The sequence below is a fragment of the Bacidia gigantensis genome (genome assembly GCF_019456465.1).
Source record: "Bacidia gigantensis strain McMullin 20006 chromosome Unknown contig_231, whole genome shotgun sequence".
NCBI lineage: Eukaryota > Fungi > Ascomycota > Lecanoromycetes > Lecanorales > Ramalinaceae > Bacidia > Bacidia gigantensis.
In genome coordinates this window covers 1,773,715-1,793,002 of record NW_025408598.1, presented here as the reverse complement: position 1 = coordinate 1,793,002, position 19,288 = coordinate 1,773,715, and the positions used below count along the sequence as shown (strand labels likewise).

Genomic DNA, 19,288 nt, shown 5'->3' with positions numbered 1-19,288 from the left:
GCAGAAGTTGAGGCATGGATTGATCAAACAGTGGGCTTCTCTGCAAATATTCTTCTATTTACCGGGCTAGATACTTCATCAGGGGCGGTTTGAGGCACCTACAGCTTCGGATGGGAAGAGGTGCGGTGGGGGACTTCGTCTGATGTTGGTATCGCCATTAATCTCCATTGAAGTGTTGGCCTCACGCATGTCATCCAGTTTTGGCGGTCCTGAACCCGTGCGACGAACCTCGCCGGCCAGGGTACATACCCACGGGCATTTCACCAAGTTTTACATTCCCTTCATGCGAGATACATTTAGCATGCTATTGAAACGTTGCAAATTCTCTCGTCAAATATTGGACTTGAAAGCTCATCGTACCATCGCCGCTCACAGCTCATCCTATGTAATTCCAAGCGACTGCGGCACGGGTAGCATCCACAGTCTGTTTAGTTCTCTTCTATCCCGCATCGTAAAATTGAGTCTTGATTCACTCTAATGCCTTGATTCCGCGGACTAGGCTTCCTAGGATTGATACGACTCCATAATAGTTCGGCAGCAGTCTTAGCACATAGCTTCGACACTCAAAACGGCACGACCACTGGTATCATTTTACGCATAGACGAAGACGAAATGAAAGTCATCAAGAAATATATCATACACAACAGAGGACTTATAGGACAACGGCTGTTCCTTCGAGCCATTCTCACAAACCTAAGCCTTAAAGTAAGCATGCAACACTTGTCGGAGGTGAAAGAAGACGTGATGGACATCGAGCATAATACAGGCCAGCATACTTGGGACAATTATAGGCCTCGAGACTTGAAACTCAAATCAGATCTAGAGCTCTCCAGACTTGCACACGGTCTTCGAATCCAAGTGGCAGTTCTCGCTCGGAAAATTGAAGTAGCCTCGATTTGGCTTCAGCTCTTACAAGATGATCTAATATCAACGACTGCAACAACGGCATCGTCATCTTGTGTAGTGTATGACTTTCTCCAAGTCTCTAATTTCAGTGTCCAACTCGATTCATCGACGATGCTGCTACCTCAATGGCTACGAAACTTGAAGACACAGATCCAGCTGGCTAAGGTTGACGTAGAATTGGTCGGTAAGAGGGCAGAGATTCAGATTGGGGCTGTAAGTATATGACCACCTGTTCCTCTACCCAACTAGGTTGCTTCGATCTGTCTGCATCATGTTCAAGTCTCCTCTCCTTTTTTCGCAATACTAATAAGTTGAAAGGCCTACAATAGGTTCGCCCAACGAGACAACATAACTACTCAAAAGATTTCCGCAGCTACGAACCGAGATTCCTCGGCTATGAAATCCCTTGCTGTTCTCGGGGCCCTCTTTTTCCCGGCACATTCATGGCTGTAAGTCTCTTCTCTCGACTTTCTCAAGTGCTCCGTTTCTCTTTTCATGCCCTCTTGCCACTTTTTCTTGTGCTGCATTCCCACTTCGTTCTTTGACGAAACCAACCCAAACTAACGTAAATGCCAATGTGACTTTACGCTAATTTGACGTTACACATAGCAACTCTTCGCACTCCCCCAACTGGATGGCCAACCTTTCTGGATGTACTGGATCATTACAACACCGCTTACCATCGTTGTGTTAGGTTCGTGGATATATTGGACACACTGGCGAATCAGAAGTGTGGAGAAGCAAGAGATGGAGATGGACAAAGAAGCCAGGCGTTTAGCAACGGAGAAGCTCGCTTGATTTGTCATTGGTAATGTGATACAGGACTCGGGCATGAGTGAGGTTCTTTGGGAGATCGGGATTGAAGTTAGGAATGGCAATCATGATTTGACAACCTAGTCAGATATATTACACGGTCTTGAGATTCATAATACTTGTCTCTTGTCGGGCCTTATGCGCCTTGAGGGCTGTAAAGATCCAGACGTAACGTGCAACGCACGAGAGAGGCTCTGGGATGCCAAGCCTAGCCGGGCAGTGAATGTGAGGAAGTGAGCTCTATCTACATGGAGCCTCACTCGTAAGTTTTTTGTCAAATACACTACAGCATGGTTGCCTGCCCAGCATGCGGCAAGGAAGTCAAGCAAACGAACATTAATGCTCATCTTGATTCAAACTGCAAACAGCACATAGAAGTCCTGCTTTCTCATGCCGAAAACAAGAAGCCCGGAGCCTCGAGCTTCTTTCGCAACGCCCATTCAAATAGCCAGCCCCAGGCTCCCAGTCCCAGCTTCGAACAGCCTCCCCAGAATGGACCAGTCACTATAGGTGGAGGGCCGCTCGGCGACCGCCCCTTTGCGCCGTTCAATAGGAACTTCCGAAGGCCTTTTCCTTCTACCCCATCAGGACCTACGCCCGATCTTGACAAGAAGACACTTCAAAATTCTTCGACCACTACTAACGCGAACATCAAGACGGAGATTCGACCTAATGCTACCCCTAATTTCTCTGAGAGTAGAAAGCGGCGACGATCATCCAGCCCTTCAGTCGCAAACGGCACACCTCAGACGCCCCAGCCCAATCCCACACCTACAATAGAGAAGAGCGAGCCTTCTGCGAAGCGACCAAAGCAAAACGCATTTCAGAATGCGCAGCCTCTTGCTGATCGGGTTCGTCCACGAACTTTAGACGAGATACAAGGGCAAGAGCTGGTTGGACGAGATGGTGTTCTAAGAGGATTGATTGAAAGCGATCGCGTACCTTCGATGATATTATGGGGCGGCGCAGGCACAGGCAAAACTACGATAGCCCGAGTGGTTGCAAATGTATCAGGAGCGCGCTTTGTCGAAATCAATTCGACGAGTTCGGGAGTCGCAGAGTGCAAGAAGCTATTCGGAGAGGCTAGAGGGGAGCTCGGGCTGACGGGGCGGAAGACCATCATTTTCTGTGATGAGATCCATCGATTCTCAAAGTCACAGCAAGACGTGTTCCTTGGGCCCGTCGAAGCTGGGATCATCACGCTCATTGGAGCCACGACTGAGAATCCGAGCTTCAAAGTACAGTCTGCGCTACTATCGCGATGTCGAGTCTTCACTCTCGCGAAGCTGACTACAGAGGATATCACCTCAATCTTGAAGAGAGCTCTTAAAGCAGAGGGTCCTAATTACAATCCAAGGCGCGATCTGGTGAATGATGAAATGCTCAAGTATTTGGCTGCCTTCGCCGATGCTGATGCCCGTACTGCTCTGAATCTTCTTGAACTTGCTATGGACCTATCTAGGCGACCGAACACGTCACAAGAAGCGATCAAATCAAGTCTTACGAAGACTCTAGTATACGATCGAGCAGGTGATCAGCACTATGACACTATCTCTGCCTTCCATAAATCGGTTCGCGGCTCGGATCCAAATGCTGCCCTCTATTACCTGGCTAGAATGCTACAATCCGGCGAAGATGTGCTCTTCATTGCCCGACGTATGGTAGTTATGGCCAGCGAAGACATCGGGCTCGCAGACAACAACCTCCTTACACTTGCCACATCAACATATGCTGCTGCTGAAAAGGTCGGCATGCCGGAAGCACGTATCAACCTAGCCCATTGCGCCGTCGCGTTGTCTTTGGCGAAGAAAAGTACCAGGGCATACAGGGGCCTCAACAGTGCTTACGCGAAGTTGAACGAGCCCGGTATCGCTGCGCTACCGATACCGATCCATCTACGGAATGCGCCTACGAGGCTGATGAAAGAGCTGGGGTATGGCAAAGAATACAAATACAATCCAAAGTATTTGGATGGTCTGGTCAAACAGGAGTACCTGCCAGAAGAGTTGAAAGGCTTCGAGTTCCTTGAGAAGAGAGACTTGGGCACAGAAATCGACGAAGAGCTTGGAGAGGCTGATGGCTTCGGATGAAATCATGTTCGGGCATCAACTCGAAAACGAAAACTCACGGATGCTGCAATGCGTAACACCGAGCAGACCCTGATGACTCAAAGTACACCACTGCTACAGCCGCGAAACCCTCCTTTGTAAAGTGTAGCCACATCGGTTGACTCTAGGGACGGCCTCGTGTGGGATATCAGTATCTAGTTCTGGAACCCAGCATGCAGCGTAGAGAGACTACGAGGTATGAGATGGTCGACTCAAAGCATGGGTTGGGCCATTTGTCAGCTGGTAATGATGAGGAAATAGCCATGCCATTCGGGCCGGACATGCTGGGTAGGAAAGCTTCAGTGGCAAATATTAGAAGTCGTGATTAGGGATAGCCGGATGGGGGCAGGCGATTTACACAGGATAACATATGGGATTGAAAGCCCTCGGTCCACACTCACCCATCAATCAGCATTTGGTATAGTCTTGTTATCTAATCAGTATCAAGATCTAATCGATAAGTCTTAAAGTGTCCGGCTACTCCCATTACCGACCAGGGGTTCCTCGGCGATATCGGCGCTTCAAGGCTCAAAGCTGACTGGACGTGAGCATCCACCGGGTCCTCTACGTACTTCTACCTTTTCTTTGGTTCCGTCGTCAAATGTGATGCTACATCGTCTTCTCAATCAAACGGTAGCAAGCGTCTCATCTCTCAGACCACGATTGCAGTGGAAGAATTCATCAGCCTCGTATACAACCTCCACCATGGTTCAAGGCGATCCGTTCCGTCCGGCTGCAAGAGTAGCTGGACAGAAGCTTGATGTCTGGTATGAAACTTGGACGTGAACTTGATGCGCAAAAGACAATAATTGACGATGACCAATCAGGACGATTGTCAACGAAGGTGCTGCGAACTCGCCAGTACAACCAATTGTCAATATGGGGCAAGGCTTTTTGTGAATATGCACTCTCTGTTTCCATGATGACGTGATGCTTTCGGGACTAATGATGGAAGTGGCTACAATCCTCCCAAATACGTTACAGATGCCGCGAAAGAAGCGCTAAATAGGGTAGACTGCAATCAGTATGCACCAACTAAGGTCCGAAGCCTGATTCATAGTGCTCTCAATGGCAGGAGAAGCTCACAATTTCAAGGGTCGGCCAAGGCTCAAGAAAGCGATCGCAGAAGCCTACAAGCCAATCATGGGAAAGCCAATCGATCCAGATCGTGAGGTCGTCATCACCACCGGAGCAAATGAGGGCATGCTCAGCGCGTTCATGGCGTTCTTAGAACCTGGAGACGAGGTCATCCTCTTCGAGCCGTTTTTTGACCAGTACGTATCGCACTTACTTATCCGTACTCACATACAAAGATCGAACGCTCACCTACACAAGGTACATCTCAAACATCAAGATGGCTGGTGCCAACATTCGATATGTGCCGCTTACTCCGCCAGCGAATGGAGCTCAGGAGAAAACTTCTTCCGCAGACTGGTTGCTCAATGCTGACGCTTTGAAATCAGCAATAACGCCCAAGACGCGCATAATAGTTCTCAATACTCCACACAACCCACTCGGCAAAATATTCAACCCAGCCGAGCTCTCTGCCATCGCCTCTATCTGCGTCGAAAACAATATTCTCCTCATCAGTGACGAAGTCTACGATCGTCTGCCTTATGTCCCCTTCACACGCCCCGCTAGTTTAAATGATGAAATTGCGAAACTCACCCTCACCGTCGGATCAGCAGGCAAGAACTTCTACTGCACTGGCTGGCGCGTTGGCTGGCTGATTGGACCCGAGAATCTCATCAAGCACGTCGCGACCGCACACACCCGCATCTGCTACTCGACTGTCGGACCCCTCCAAGAGGCCGCCGCGGTAGGTTTCGAGCAAGCAGACAAAGAAGGCTTCTGGGAGCAATCAAAGAACGACATGCTCGGCAAAATGAAGCGCTTTTGCTCTGTCTTTGATGAACTCGGCCTGCCCTATTCAGAGCCTGAAGGCGGGTACTTTGTTCTCGCGAATTTCAGCAAGGTGAAGTTGCCTAGTGACTACAATTGGCCAGAGCAAGTTAAGGATCGGCCAAGGGATTTCAAGCTATCATGGTTCTTGATCACAGAGGTCGGTGTGGCGGCTATACCACCAACGGAATTTTATACGCCGGAGAATCAGCACTTTGTTGAGGACTGGTTGCGATTCGCGGTTTGTAAGGAGGATGATGTGTTGGAGAAGGCAGAGGAAAGGCTAAGGGGGTTGAAGAAGTACATGTGAGGGCAATGCGCTACTTTGCAAGTACCCGCAGGGTGCCCAGGGACGCGTAGGAATACTCTGCAGGGCTGGAACGATTCTTCACAGCCTGGACACGGTGTCTCAGAAAGGACTGACACGCGCGATGGGCGCAGTACAGGCGAGTAAGATGAGAGGGGTGCAGAACGCTGTCAGCCAGCCAGTTCATTCCAAGGCTGACCAACCAGGAGCCTGTGTTAGGTCAAACTACCAGCTGACTCGCATACAGGCTTACAGCGTGAGATTATAGACGATATTAGACTTGGCATGCATTTAACAAGACCACCACACAATCTCACAGACCGATGAATCTTGTCGAATTCGCTCTCGTTCAGGATACCTACCGCTTCTGTCGTTTTGAGTCACAGCAAATCCGACGAAGATGGTCGGCGTATAATAACAACCGACAGATTCCTCCCTCATCATTACGACTCTGCCACTTTCTACCTGCTTTGATCCAATTATCCTCCTGTCGCTTATTTCTGTGTTGAAAGTGCTCAGACATTGATCCCTTGGTACCCAATTGACAACGATGAAGCCCCCTGAAGACACAGAATTGCAAACCCGCCGATTGCGATCGCCAAGCCGTCACCCTTTCCCCCCGGGGCCGAGAACCCTAAAGCCGGCACTTCTCGGGAATGTCTCACCCCTAATCTCAGCCCTAAATCTTCGAGAAGACATGACTCGTCAAGATTCAATCTCGACCTTTTTCTACAGCTTCTCTTTCCATGGGCTACCACCGTCATCTTGGCTGTTCTTCTCGTTGTCATCGTTGTTGTGTATCATAGGAAAGAGGTTATTACTTCGGGCCAGAAAGATACTTTCAATGGACTTACTATTGCTCTTCTTCTACTGTTAGGGTTGAGTTTTTTCGTATGTCTAGTAACACCATGAAGATACTCTGACGCTGCTAATGCAACTGGACAGGAGGCATTCAAGGAACTTGCACGTGCTCTTCCGAGCCACATCATTGCCTGGTTCGACCCGCCACAAAGTGCAATTCCCTCGATACAGAACTTTGACAGCTTGAAAAAGGTCGCGACATTGAGTTGCGCCAGGGGGCTATTTCTTGGGGACTCCGGCTGTGGTGTGTTCTTTGGGTAAGTGCCTGCTTTCTGATGCAGTTTCTCAAATTTGCAACGCTGGTTTCAATCCAGGCGTTGTTCATCGACCAAAAGTATGGTAGACCCCACGCTAACCTTACGACTTTTAGATATCGCTCAACCTCGTGAGTCCTCAAACCATGAACATCCATCTCATGCTAACACTTGAGAGATCGCGCAAGGATCAATTGCATTGATCAGTCTCACTGCCACTGTCAATGATGGCAACAATTACAATACTACATATCTGCGAAGTGGACAGGTGGTTGCGTCAAACCTTACCTGCTACTTTTCAAACAAAACATGTCCGATCTCTCGGGCGGCGACCAATGGTCTCGCCCACTCATATGGCGAGGCGATCCTGGCCCCAGACTGTGGCGGCTTCAATCAGCTGAATAACAGTGGGCACCCTTCACAGAATTGGCAATACTATTGCCGATACCCACCAGCAGAAGATGCCGATTCCCAAGCATTTGGTTACCGCTTTAAGGAGTACAATCCAGCTGATAAGCAAAATCTCTATCCGCGCTTCACGAATCGCCGCATTACGGCCTTTTCGGGCGACTGCCGTCAATACTCTGTCATCGGCCAACCACAGAACGATACCATTGAGGATATGAGCGCCACGCAATTCACATACACCAATGGCTCCTACAACGGTAGCATATCGATCCCTAACTCTGCTCTCGGCCTCAATGGAACTACATATCTTTATAGAGGCTTCAATTCGCCAGAAAATGCAACAGACTTCCTCTGCGGCGACCGCTGTCTTCTCATGTGGGCGTACAAAAATAAAGGCGGTGATCAAGGAAGGACCTTCTTCGAGTGCCCGATCACGGTTAGTACTGTCACTAATGCAACATCATCTGATCATGCGGTCCGGGAAAACGTAGCTAGAGTGGCGGCTGCGTCAATCGCCTTGCAGGGCCGTTACACTGACGCCAACACTCGGTCTGTCCCCCCTGACCAGAGAGACTTTTATCAGTCCCAGTACTATGCGGAAGGGTATGTAATGTCCCGCCTTCTCATCGCCTGTTAGGCAAACAAGAGATCTACTAAATTTGTGTTCATCTTAGTCACCCATGGGAGATTCACGGCCAGAGTCCCAGAAAAGTCGGCGCAAACATGGCACAATCCGCAATTGGAGCTATATCAACTATGGTAGATCTGAACCCGCAGATCCGAATAGCGGGCACCGTACCCTATCTGGGTAGTAGAGTAATCGTCAAATGGAAGTACTTCGAAGCGCTTATGGCCTGCATCGTAGCAGCTCATTCAGTGGTCGTTGCTCTGAACTATGTGGCGATCAAGACGGCACGTGGTTCATAAAGAACGACGAAACCCTGTCATAATGAAAAGTGCACCAATTGAAGACCCGACGTATGAATCAGTACCTTGGCGAGCTGAACTCCTCTACCTCATCGATTCATGCTCTACAATACACTGCTATCTAATTGAATTCTTCTAGCCCTTCGAGTATCTAGACCACTGTAGCTTCTCCCGCTTTAGCCCGAGTCGAGTAGCCTGGAGGAAATATCAGTGATTGACATCGTTTGAATGAACATGGCTTACAAATTACTTTCCATAAGCAAAGATGATATTGCCACATCGTTGCCAGCAGAAGCAGCATGTTGAGGGTACCGAAGAGGATGGCAACAACGATGTTAGGATCTATGGGGTAATTAGCCTGGAACTGCTTGGTGAAAGAGTTCAAGTGAAACTTGGAGTTGATGCCTACGGACATATGACTAGCGTCTAGAAGCAGAAATTACTTTAAATGTCTGGTAGAATGTTTGCCTCAGTAAGGGATCACCGGTGGTATATATCGCTAGAATTCCTTCATAGCCATTCATGGTCAAGGTCCCTGCAGCAAGATTGTGAGTAAAGATCTGGATACTCTAAGGTTTGGGACTACATTGTTCCCAAGCAACATGGAGGATTTGAAGGCTAGAGTGGCAGGCCCTTTGACTTAAGAAGGTGGAGGTGATCACAAGGCCCTCAGATGTTGCTACCAGTGAACTACCTTCAGTAAGAGCGAGGAAGACGCAGGTCTGGTGCATCACAACGCTCAAATCATGATGATAAGTGTAGGTGATGGAATAACTGACACAAGTCACAAAGCGATAGAAGCACAGCGCTTCAAGTGCATTTTTGGACAATGCTACAGACGAATCTTACAATCGATGCCCTACTACTACGGGCAGTTTCCCCTCTTCCCTCAGAAACCACACAAAGCTCGAATGCCAGCTTGTCTAAATCAAGACATTTTGATGTTCGAAGCAAAAGACCTCATAACAGTCGCACCGCGCGAAGATGATCACCACGTTTGTTTCTGAGACATTCGCAAATCCTCCGATTCAAATCCCACGCTTTCGGTTTTGAGGCGCAGGGCTTTCAACAACAGCGATGTTTCTCGACCAGCCTGCCAACATGAGCGTATGTCTCAATCTGCGATCGGACGGTCATTTCACAAAGAGTAGAAACATAATGATTTTCCTCTTTTGTGGATCCATGACCGGAACTTGGTCTATTCAATCAATGAGCATGCTACGTATCAGTCCATTACGATGTTCAAGCTCCTCATCTTCGCTCTAGGACTTTCATTCGTCAACACCATGACATTGAACCCGGCTCCGTCCGGGAACTCTCCATGCCAGAATACAACACTCAGTAAGAGATCTGTCGATGACATTACGGCAACATCACTGTAAGAGGCTAAGCCCCCATGTCAAGCCTTCTAGATGCCTTATCTAAAGAATCAGCGACAGATCCTGCCCACCAAATTCATTCACAAAAGACCGCCCCGACCACCACGAATGGAACATAACGATTCCCGACTCCCCACTACGCCTGCAAATTGAGAGCGGCGACCCCCTCAACCACCAAACCCTATCCCAATCCCTGCGCCTCTTCCAATCCTCCATACGATCCGAAATCGAAGAGAAATGGGAGCCCGAAGGCCCCCTCGAACGTGACCACCACGATCCTTTCATCAGCCGCCGCAGGCTTCATGACAACATTGGCATACAGCTCCATGTCGGCTCTCGCGACCCCAATAATCCTGTTGAGCGGCTGCGTTGGCGCGATTTGGAGCAAATTGTGGAGGGACTAAGCGCTGCCGTGGGGCAAAGGGAAGATTGGAGTTATCTTTTTACATTTAACGTGTGGGACGATGACTATGTTTCTTATCGGCCTATTGGGGTGGGGAGTTTGAAGTTGGTTCTTGTAACGGTAGGAAATCTGACGGAGAGTGTTGGGTCTTTGCCTCAAATCTCGAAGAAAGAAAGGGCGTAGAGTCAAGTAACGTCGTCCGTTCTAAGAGACTTCATCACCTGGGCCTTCCTGCTCGAACACCGTAGGTGTGAGCTTCGATATCCGTGTGAACGTATGACTCCTGGACGAGCTCTCAAAAACGGACCCTTCAGAGTACGTTCTCCACTGTCTCTGCTCGAATAATGATGCCTTGTGAGCAATGCCGCTCGACTGCAAGGAACTGAAAGTGATCTGAACCGAGCGCGGTTCATCAGCCTTGAATCCTGTACTATGTGCCACGGTGAATACAGATGCGTGCGCCTTCTTGACCAATGGCGAGATCCTCTCTTCGGCAAACCTTTTCCCGTTAAGGAGAAGTAGTTCAAGAGGAGAAGCGATAATGGACAGTATATGAGAAGGATGAGGGTCAGGGCAGACTCAAGTCGCTCCCAAGCAAGATCACAAACAGATATGGCAGAATGCTGGACCGGTTTGAAGCACGTCAAGGAAACGTCATTCTGAAAGTTCCTCATGGCTGGTGTCTAGAGCACCATTTCGGCAGCGGAGGATGACTTGCCGATGGGAGTTTCTCCCACGCTATCTCGCTCTAACATATTCGATAGTGATACTTCAACAGAGTTTCGCCACTGCTAATTCTCTCTCTTCTTCGACGCGCGTATTATTGTAGAGATCTCGGCAGGCTTGATCCTGATCCTGATCATCCAGGCTGGGGAACAAGGAGATTTTGCTAGACACACAGAGGTCCGCATTGTGACTGCTGATATTCTTTCGAATTCTCATGATCACGCTATGTCATTGCCAGACCTCTCTGCTGTGGCCTGTGCTCATCTATAATGGAGATGGAGCATCTATGAAAGTGGGATGGTTATTCGCCGAAAATCTGGCAGGTAGGAGAATTTTCTTTTTTTATGTATCGGCTATCTTGAGATCTTTTGCGTTTTTAATCTACGACCTCGTCTCATTTGACTGTTTCTGTTTGGAAAATTCCAAGATCTAGTCTCCTACCTCAAGCTGCACTCCGCCAAAGTCGAGGGGGAAAAACCCCTTTCATACACACTTGATGACGCCTAACAGATCAAAGGAGACCAAACACACTTTACATCGCCCTTGATTTTCAAGAATCGTCAGAATTGTAACTCGCTCACATCAAGGGCACAACCTAGTGGGATAGGCTGCGGCTCTATCACCCTTTTCGCCCCCAACTACCGGATGTTTTCAGCGAGCCGTGTTTAAGACACCAACACCGGAATCTTTCGCATGCAAGATCTGAAACGGGTACTGTGGAGATCAATATCGTGTTTCCCATCTGCCTTTTCAAAAATCGATGGAAATGTTGGACTCCAAAACAGAACTCATTCGGCTTGGCGTTGGTGATGAACCTTGAGCTTCATCTAAGAGGCAGGTGAGGTGGAGCTATGACCAAATCTGTGCGACTTGCTTGTTGAGCTGGATGTATATGTTGGGGAGCTCCTCGATGATGTCGTTGCTGTACTCCTTGGGGTGATAGACTACTCTTTCTCAGCTCCCAGTCAGTCCTTCCCAATCTATCCTTTTCTAACAACGCTCTCGTCAAAATGAAGAAGATACACACTCTCTTCCCTTTCTTCTTTCTCATCTCTCCCATCTCAGCATGGGTCCTTCACTGCGATGGTCCCGTGCCCCCCTCCTCAGGACCCCGTCTCCTCGATTTCCCCACCCTAACAAACCTCTGCTCCACCTACCCCTACGGCCTCGGGCTCATCTGCGGTCCGAACGGCGAAGTCATCGTCGGCATGCCATTCGCAAACCTCTGGATCGGACCACCGGATCCCAATTACCTGGCCACGGCCTGCCTGACAGGCTGTCAATGCGCAGACATCGAGCCCGACACCCCGGGAATGGCGGTACCACCGCGTCCGGGCCAGCAAAATGCAGTACCAATTGCGCAAGTAATCGATATGGACCAAGCTGCGCCGTTGGCGGAGAGGATTCATAGCTGCTCGGACTGGTATGGGAGCCCGCAGTGGGGGCATTGTGCGAATGTGATGGGGATAATGGATCAGGAGTTTGCGGCCGCGGGGGTGGATGTGGTTCAGAGCCGGCAATTTGTTGGAGAGGCTGTACAAAGTCCATCCAATGGGGCGACGATTTTGCCAAAGACGTACTCGTTTGGTAAGCAAGACCCGTCCTGAGATCCTTGTGGCTGGAGGGCGGAGAAGTAATTTTGGGTACAGAGAGCTGCTTCGTGACGTTCTACTTCGATAGTCCGCAGCAGTCTGCAAATCAGCCTTGGGAAAGGCTGCAGGTCGATTTTCTCGACATTGTCGATGATTGCGTGCGGACACAGGGGAAAGGGGGATTAGCCCCGGCTTCGCCAGGTAAGAAGGGAACCCGCTGTCTTTGGAAAGAGACGTTGGCTGATTATCCAGGCCATCCCATAAACGTCGTCGTCTACGGCGCGGTATCCAATGAGAAAAGATTCCGCGACCAGAACACCTACTCAAAGATCGACACCGGCGGCAACGCCATTTGCGGCACTCTCAACTCGACTACATCGTCCACAGACAGTGTGCAGAACTCGTATTCATCAGATGGACAGACCAGCGTGGGCAGTAATTGCTATACCCAGAAAGACTGCCAGAGCCAAGTAGATTCCGTCTGTGCATACAACGGCGACGTGGACATGCCGATCGATAGCTCGTGGGGGAAATTCACTTGCACGAATGTGGCGCACGCGGGCTTTGCTGTAGCAGCGGCGCTCTCATGGAGTAATTGCTACACGGGACGGTGTCTCTTGGAAGCCGATGGTACGTTGTTTATTTCGCAGGCGACGGGCAATGCGACGGAGGTGGCAGTGAATGGCACGTCTCCGACATTGGATCGCTACCTGGAGCTCCATCAGGACTCGCAGATCTGGAAGACGGTGAATGAGTCGATAAGTGCATCTGGCAATGCAACCGGATCGAATGGTGCAAACAGTGCTGGGAGTACGTCGCAGAACGCGAGCATTCCAGCGCCTTTGAGTGCTGATCCGTTCCTCTGTGCATGTAATTGTACTTATTTCTCGAGATCTTGCTGTCTTGCGCCCATTGTCTTCGAAGATGCCTCGCCGCAGGGCAAGAATAGCAGTTTTAATCAGATTCTCAAAGGACCGGAGGGGCAATGCTGCGATCGTGACACGGGGCTTTTACAGGATCTTTCTTCTTCGAAGTACGAGAACACAGCGGATAAGGATGGTGCTTGCATAGAGTCTGCTTGATTTGCGGGGCTGAGGTCGATAGTCATATCTGGAGGTTTGCTTAGTCAACTCAGTCTGAGAATGAACGGAGCTCTATAATGAATGAAAAGAATACTTTGAGTTCTTATGTGAATTGCTTCACACTCGTCTTGTCATTACTTCAAATTAATGATTCTGCCTACTTACTAAGCCGTCCAGCGTGCTTGTTTCTAGGGAGAAAACAACGAGCGTTCACGTGAGTCCGTGTCCTCCATACTTTCATCGACTAGTCTCGTCAAGCTTCAGCTTATCGCCCCAAGAGCTTTAGCTTGTGCTCTAACCTCCTGATCGACGGTGTTCCACAACTTTGGTGCTCGCGCTGAAGCCGTCCGATTTGTGCGAATGGTCCAGAGGTCAAATGTGGCAGCAGAATCCAAGAACCAGGCATACGGCATCCAGAAGGTACCATCACCGCTCCAGTCTTTTCCCCATGAGTTCTGCACACGTACTTGCTCTCTACTGTCATCGTATCCGATCGCCAGAGAAGAGTGACCCTGTGTGCCGTCACTGAGCTGCAAGTCCTTGGACAGGTTCCAAGGGTTCGTATGGCGAGGGAACAAGCTGTTCGGCGTGTTCCATACATCATCCAAGACAAATGGTGTTTAAGTCTGGTTGAACATAATGTCGATGTCTTGGTAGAACCAGAAGCTGAAAATAACGGGGAAGCCTTCAGCCAAACAATTCCTCAAGTTTTCAAGGGTAGTTTTCCCGACTTGTTCCTTCATCACCTGGTCCAGCGGGCTGTCAAAATCTTCTGGCCGACCAGGATCCAGTCGATAGTAGTAGGCAAATTTATGCTGCGCTGCAACATCGAAAGCAAGAGCAGTTGGCTTCGCGTTGACAACGCGATCTCTTCGTTTCTTCGCTTCGTCTTCGAAAGCCTCGCCGTAAAGGTTGGGCCTTTCTACAATGACTCTCATTCGGATCGCTGTATCGTTGACAAAAGGCCAGAAGAATTCCAAGCACACACCGACTTCGGCAATGCCTCTCACGGTATTCCGCGTTTTCGCGCCATGATCAGTGGCATTGAAAACATTGTGATGTTTATTATTCTTGAAGGCTCCACGGGCAATCCAATAGACGAAGAGACGTGAAGGACCTCCAGTACCCCAGAAACTTTGACGAAACCCAGCGTTCTCCTCATACCACAATGCTGCAGTAACAGCATTTGCGGTACAAGAGCCTGTCCGGCCTTGGTCATAGATGGGGAAACTATAATTTGCATGGGCCCGACGAAGATTTGTAGAAGGGGGCGGCTTTGTATAGGCGTTCGCTACAAAGTAGTGGTCTTTCGGATTGAACCGATCTCTTATGACACTGTGCGTGTTGACACCTATAGAGGGAGCCGATACATTAGAGATGGTTGTAAGCTTTCAACGGTCAAATAAACACGCACCGAAGGGTATTCGTGGATGGGTCGGCTTTCTTGACAATGAAGGTGGGTCGGATTGGGGGTCATCAAGGAGTATCGACGTTCTAATCATCTCACAAGGAAGGGGCAATATCAGAGAGGTCATTGCAGCAGTCAACAGCCTCTTTGATAGCCTCATTTTGAAGAGCTAAATGACAAGCTGTGCTGTGAGTATGGGCCAGCAGATGAAGAGGATAGTCGCAGGCGAATCAAGTCACACAGACAGGAGGCCTTCAGTAACGATATGCTTATTTATGCTTCGTTATCAATATGACGATGCGTGAATATCCCGATTCAGCAAGGAGGTCTTGATCGTGGGACAGAGGGATTTCGTAGAAGCAATGAGAGAGTACTCCCGTTGGCAGGCCGACGTGATAGAAGCAGTACAGCTTGGGCTGTTGGACCCTCAAACGGTGTTGACATCCTATCCTTTGTTTAAGATGAGGCATAGGATGAGGCATGTAGTAGGTGGCTTCATGGGGGTTGTGGGATGCCACAATAACTCCATACTGTTCATGCTCGAATCTCAATCATTAGCTTGACACTGTGTGAACAATGCAAATATCACGTATCTATGATTAAATAGGCCTTGCTGCTAAAGTCTGTGCCGAAACAATTTTTTTTGCTGGTTGAAGGTACCTTCACCTGCTCTCACTTCGTGGAAAGCAAAATGATTCAGATTCCCAACCCTACCTTACCTGATCCCCGCTCTCTCATTAATCAATTTGCATTTATCAAATCGTGCACACGCGTGATGGATTGTCAATATCATCTAATCCATGAAGCCTTTACTTCACACAAAGCACCGACTCCTACCACGTCGTCCCATTCGGTTGATTCGGTTGCAATACCGTTATAGGCGAACAGTTCTCCCCCGCCTTGATCGTATAGGTCCACGCGGTTGGCTCACTACTAGTACCGGGCTCGTTCCACATGACGAGAGGTGTCGCGCCCTCGTGGTAAGAAGCGTCAGGAATGACGCAGAGACACTTGCCTGTGTAATCTTCGGGACAGTGTTCTTTGGGATGAAGGATTTGAGCGGGAGAGCCACCCGGTAAGTCCTGTGGCAGGGGGTTTGCGAAGATTTGAGTGCCGAGGAGGAGTGTAATAGCGGTGGTAAAGGCGAAGGCCACCGTGAAGAGCATTGTGTATTGTAGAGACGCTTGATTCTGAGGAGGATGAATATGGTGTTTTGACTTTTATGGAAGGATCGGATAGTTGTGAGATGGCGGTGTTGTAAAAGGGACAAAATTTTGATTCTTTCTGTTCAAGATGGTAGAGAGGTTGTACTCATTTATGGATAAGGAGGCTACGTCGAAGATGTACGCTTGCCTATTCGTGAGTACTGCAACGATACTTATAAACGGCGCCCCCTCATTCGTTAAGCTGATAGCTCGAGACTAGGCAGTAATCATATGATGTATCAAAAAGTCTTGTTGTTACCTCTGTCAAGAGTTTCATCAACCGTAGGGGCGGCCAGCATGTTGGTCCCCTTTACCGTATATTCTTCAAATGTATCGTTTCGAGGCTATCTTCTGTAAGCCGGTCCGTGGACCTGATCCTTTCCATTTACATAAGACTTGCTTCACTCTGAAACGCTTCTCAATCGACCTTGGGAATGCGGCGACGGAACGCTTCCAGGAATCCACAATGTCTTGCGGCTATCCAGTCCTAGCTTCAACTTTGTGGCCCCATTTCAAGATGTCATTCATTGATTTACTTTGCATTGTCCCTATTGTGAGCTCCTATGATATGTCAGCGGACCTTGTAAGGAACGCATCAGTAGTGATACGCAAGTGTCTACATAAATCTTCGGAAGGACGTTCCATCGACCGTTTTGCGGACGGATTCTCAAGTCTTTGCACTCGCGTGGCTCTCCAAAGGCACACTCTCAGGGTCACCTGCAATAGTTATATGTCCAAATCTAGGAAAATCGAGGTCGTAGCTCTCACACAAACTTCGATTGCCATTGTCGTTGCATGTCGAATCTGGGGTGTCGAGCTCTAGATGGGGAGAGAAGTCTATGCAAGCATGAACGGGCCGCAAAGATGTTCACGACGACCCGTCGCTACGTCAGAGGTATTTTTCTAAAGATGTCTTAAGATAGAACATCTCCTGAAATCTCCGCCGCAAAGCTTGAATTCGAAACACTCAGTCCTGGGAAAACACTTCCCGAAGGAATGGCGAAACATTGTCCCGGAAAGAGACCAATGGTACACTCTGTTCTTCCCATCTGGAAAATGGGGTGAAGATATTGTAGATCTTCAGATGCACCAAGATCCATTGGAAGTGGAGCGCCAAAAATAGATCCGAAACGCGGCCTGCTAGCAGGAACGACAGAATCTGTGCGTTTCAGCATTCGCCCCCACTCTGGGACTACGGCCTTCAGGTTGGTATGAAGGCACCGGCCATGATCGTAGGACCTTGTTCGCCGACCGTGTAATTGTTGCTTTCCCCATAGTCGATAGTCTTGCTTAGGGGATCTTGGAACCTTGGCGGTCATCAGAGATACCTGCTACCAGAATGCGGCAGCAAACCCTCCAAGAACCAATTCATCATGATTTCGACCAAATGTAAACAAGAAAGTCTTTTCATACGGGGCCGTCATGCCGTTATTGATGAGAACCAAAAGCGAAAAGCTTGACATTCGATCTTCAAAGCTTGGTGGATTGCTCTGATGGATAAATTGCAGTCAACCTGTTTGGAAGCTTTGCCAAAAGCCAGTTCCTTCGGTCCGATCATCGCAATTCGTCCCGATAATCCATAGAGAATGTCGAGAAACATTGGTTGATGACATTGTCGTCAAAGAAGGTCACGCCCCGCTAGATCAAAAAGGGCTAGTGTCTTGGCATGGTCGCGTAGGGCTTAGCGAATCTAGCACATTGAACATCCCATCAGTGACAAGCACCAGCAGCGACAACCACCCAACTTCTACGCGAACACCTGTTGCGCTGGCTTACGACTCGTGAATAACAGGTGAGGTACTCCATTGCGTCTACTTCACATTGTGCTCTTTGCTCGTGGCCCGTCCAAATGATCATTCAGGTGCCTCCGCTAACTTTCCCCCTCTAGTCGTCCTCTCCCACCGCAATCATGGGTATCTCAAGAGATTCGCGTCACAAGCGGTCAGCATCTGGAGGTACGTGTTCCCGAGAACCCTACATCTCTCAACGAACAACCCCCACCACCGTCCTACCAATCCCATAATCCCTCGGCCATGTCCGAAAAGCTATGGAACATTGAAGAACACTGACCAAGACCCCGTCTCCAGCAAAACGAAGTTTCTTCCGCAAAAAGAGGTTCGCAGACCCGAGACTTCCTCCGCCACCATCCCTCCTCACCACTAACACAACCCAGAGCATTCGAAAAAGGCCGCCAACCAGCCAACACCCGCATCGGGCCCAAACGCATCCACCCCGTGCGCGTGCGGGGCGGCAACCAAAAATTCCGCGCCCTACGCCTCGACTCGGGCAACTTCAGCTGGGGCAGCGAAGGCATAACCCGCAAAGTACGCGTAATCTCCGTATCCTACCACCCGTCCAACAACGAGCTCGTGCGCACAAACACGTTGACGAAATCCGCCGTTGTGCAAGTTGACGCCGCGCCTTTCCGGCAGTGGTTTGAAGCGCACTATGGGCAAGCGATTGGGCGGCGGAGGCAGAAGAAGGAGCAGGAGGAGGTGGAGGCTAAGAAGAGTAATAGTGTGACGAAGAAGCAGGCGGCGAGGGTGGCGGGGACGGCGAAGGTGGATCCGGCGATTGAGAGGCAATTTGAGGCAGGGAGGTTGTATGCGGTTGTGGCGAGTCGGCCGGGGCAGAGTGGGCGGTGTGATGGGTATGTGCTTGAGGGGGATGAATTGGCTTTTTATTCGAGGGCTATTAGGAAGTAAGAGCGTGAGAAGGGGGGATGGCTACATGGTAGTGGATGTGTGCTATCAGATGTACTCAAGCAAGAAATGAAGAGAGCCTACATGCAAGCTATTGGTTTTATACTCTGAGTCAACCTGAATGCCATCCATTGAGGACTCTCCATGGGTGAGAGGAGCCCAAAGTCAAGTGTTCGCTGATCAAACATTCAATACTCGTCTGCTTTAAATGCATCGATGCTGATTATAAGTACACAACGTATCTTACTCTACCTCTTACAAAGAGGCAGAAATCCCACACGCCTCTAAATCAAGCGCTATTAGGT

At 49.4% G+C, this 19,288-nt stretch overlaps 6 protein-coding genes across 6 annotated transcripts; 5 read left to right on the top strand and 1 right to left on the bottom strand.

The window, feature by feature from the left end:
* Window positions 1-110: 110 nt before the first annotated feature.
* Window positions 111-1,704, top strand: KY384_004535 (uncharacterized protein; the record flags this gene model as incomplete). Its single annotated transcript, XM_044813040.1, has 3 exons — window positions 111-120; window positions 500-1,119; window positions 1,516-1,704. 3 exons carry the CDS (start codon window positions 111-113, stop codon window positions 1,702-1,704), a joined length of 819 nt encoding a protein of 272 aa, XP_044670460.1.
* Window positions 1,705-2,009: 305 nt separating this feature from the next.
* Window positions 2,010-3,809, top strand: KY384_004534 (uncharacterized protein; the record flags this gene model as incomplete). Its single annotated transcript, XM_044813039.1, has 1 exon — window positions 2,010-3,809. The coding sequence occupies one exon, from the start codon at window positions 2,010-2,012 to the stop codon at window positions 3,807-3,809; it is 1,800 nt and encodes a 599-aa protein (XP_044670459.1).
* A 723-nt stretch (window positions 3,810-4,532) lies between these two features.
* On the top strand, window positions 4,533-8,486 carry KY384_004533 (uncharacterized protein; the record flags this gene model as incomplete). Its single annotated transcript, XM_044813038.1, has 10 exons — window positions 4,533-4,594; window positions 4,655-4,723; window positions 4,783-4,867; window positions 4,923-5,101; window positions 5,163-6,035; window positions 6,124-6,217; window positions 6,284-6,292; window positions 7,268-7,282; window positions 7,330-8,162; window positions 8,234-8,486. The coding sequence occupies 10 exons, from the start codon at window positions 4,533-4,535 to the stop codon at window positions 8,484-8,486; spliced, it is 2,472 nt and encodes an 823-aa protein (XP_044670458.1).
* A 3,716-nt stretch (window positions 8,487-12,202) lies between these two features.
* KY384_004532 (uncharacterized protein) lies at window positions 12,203-13,668 on the top strand (the record flags this gene model as incomplete). The annotated part of the gene is made up of 3 exons (XM_044813037.1): window positions 12,203-12,581; window positions 12,644-12,787; window positions 12,839-13,668. The coding sequence occupies 3 exons, from the start codon at window positions 12,203-12,205 to the stop codon at window positions 13,666-13,668; spliced, it is 1,353 nt and encodes a 450-aa protein (XP_044670457.1).
* A 620-nt stretch (window positions 13,669-14,288) lies between these two features.
* KY384_004531 (uncharacterized protein) lies at window positions 14,289-16,242 on the bottom strand (the record flags this gene model as incomplete). The annotated part of the gene is made up of 2 exons (XM_044813036.1): window positions 14,289-15,019; window positions 16,110-16,242. The coding sequence occupies 2 exons, from the start codon at window positions 16,240-16,242 to the stop codon at window positions 14,289-14,291; spliced, it is 864 nt and encodes a 287-aa protein (XP_044670456.1).
* A 1,948-nt stretch (window positions 16,243-18,190) lies between these two features.
* RPS8A (ribosomal protein S8A) lies at window positions 18,191-18,986 on the top strand (the record flags this gene model as incomplete). Its single annotated transcript, XM_044813035.1, has 2 exons — window positions 18,191-18,236; window positions 18,397-18,986. 2 exons carry the CDS (start codon window positions 18,191-18,193, stop codon window positions 18,984-18,986), a joined length of 636 nt encoding a protein of 211 aa, XP_044670455.1.
* Between the last annotated feature and the right edge of the window lie 302 nt (window positions 18,987-19,288).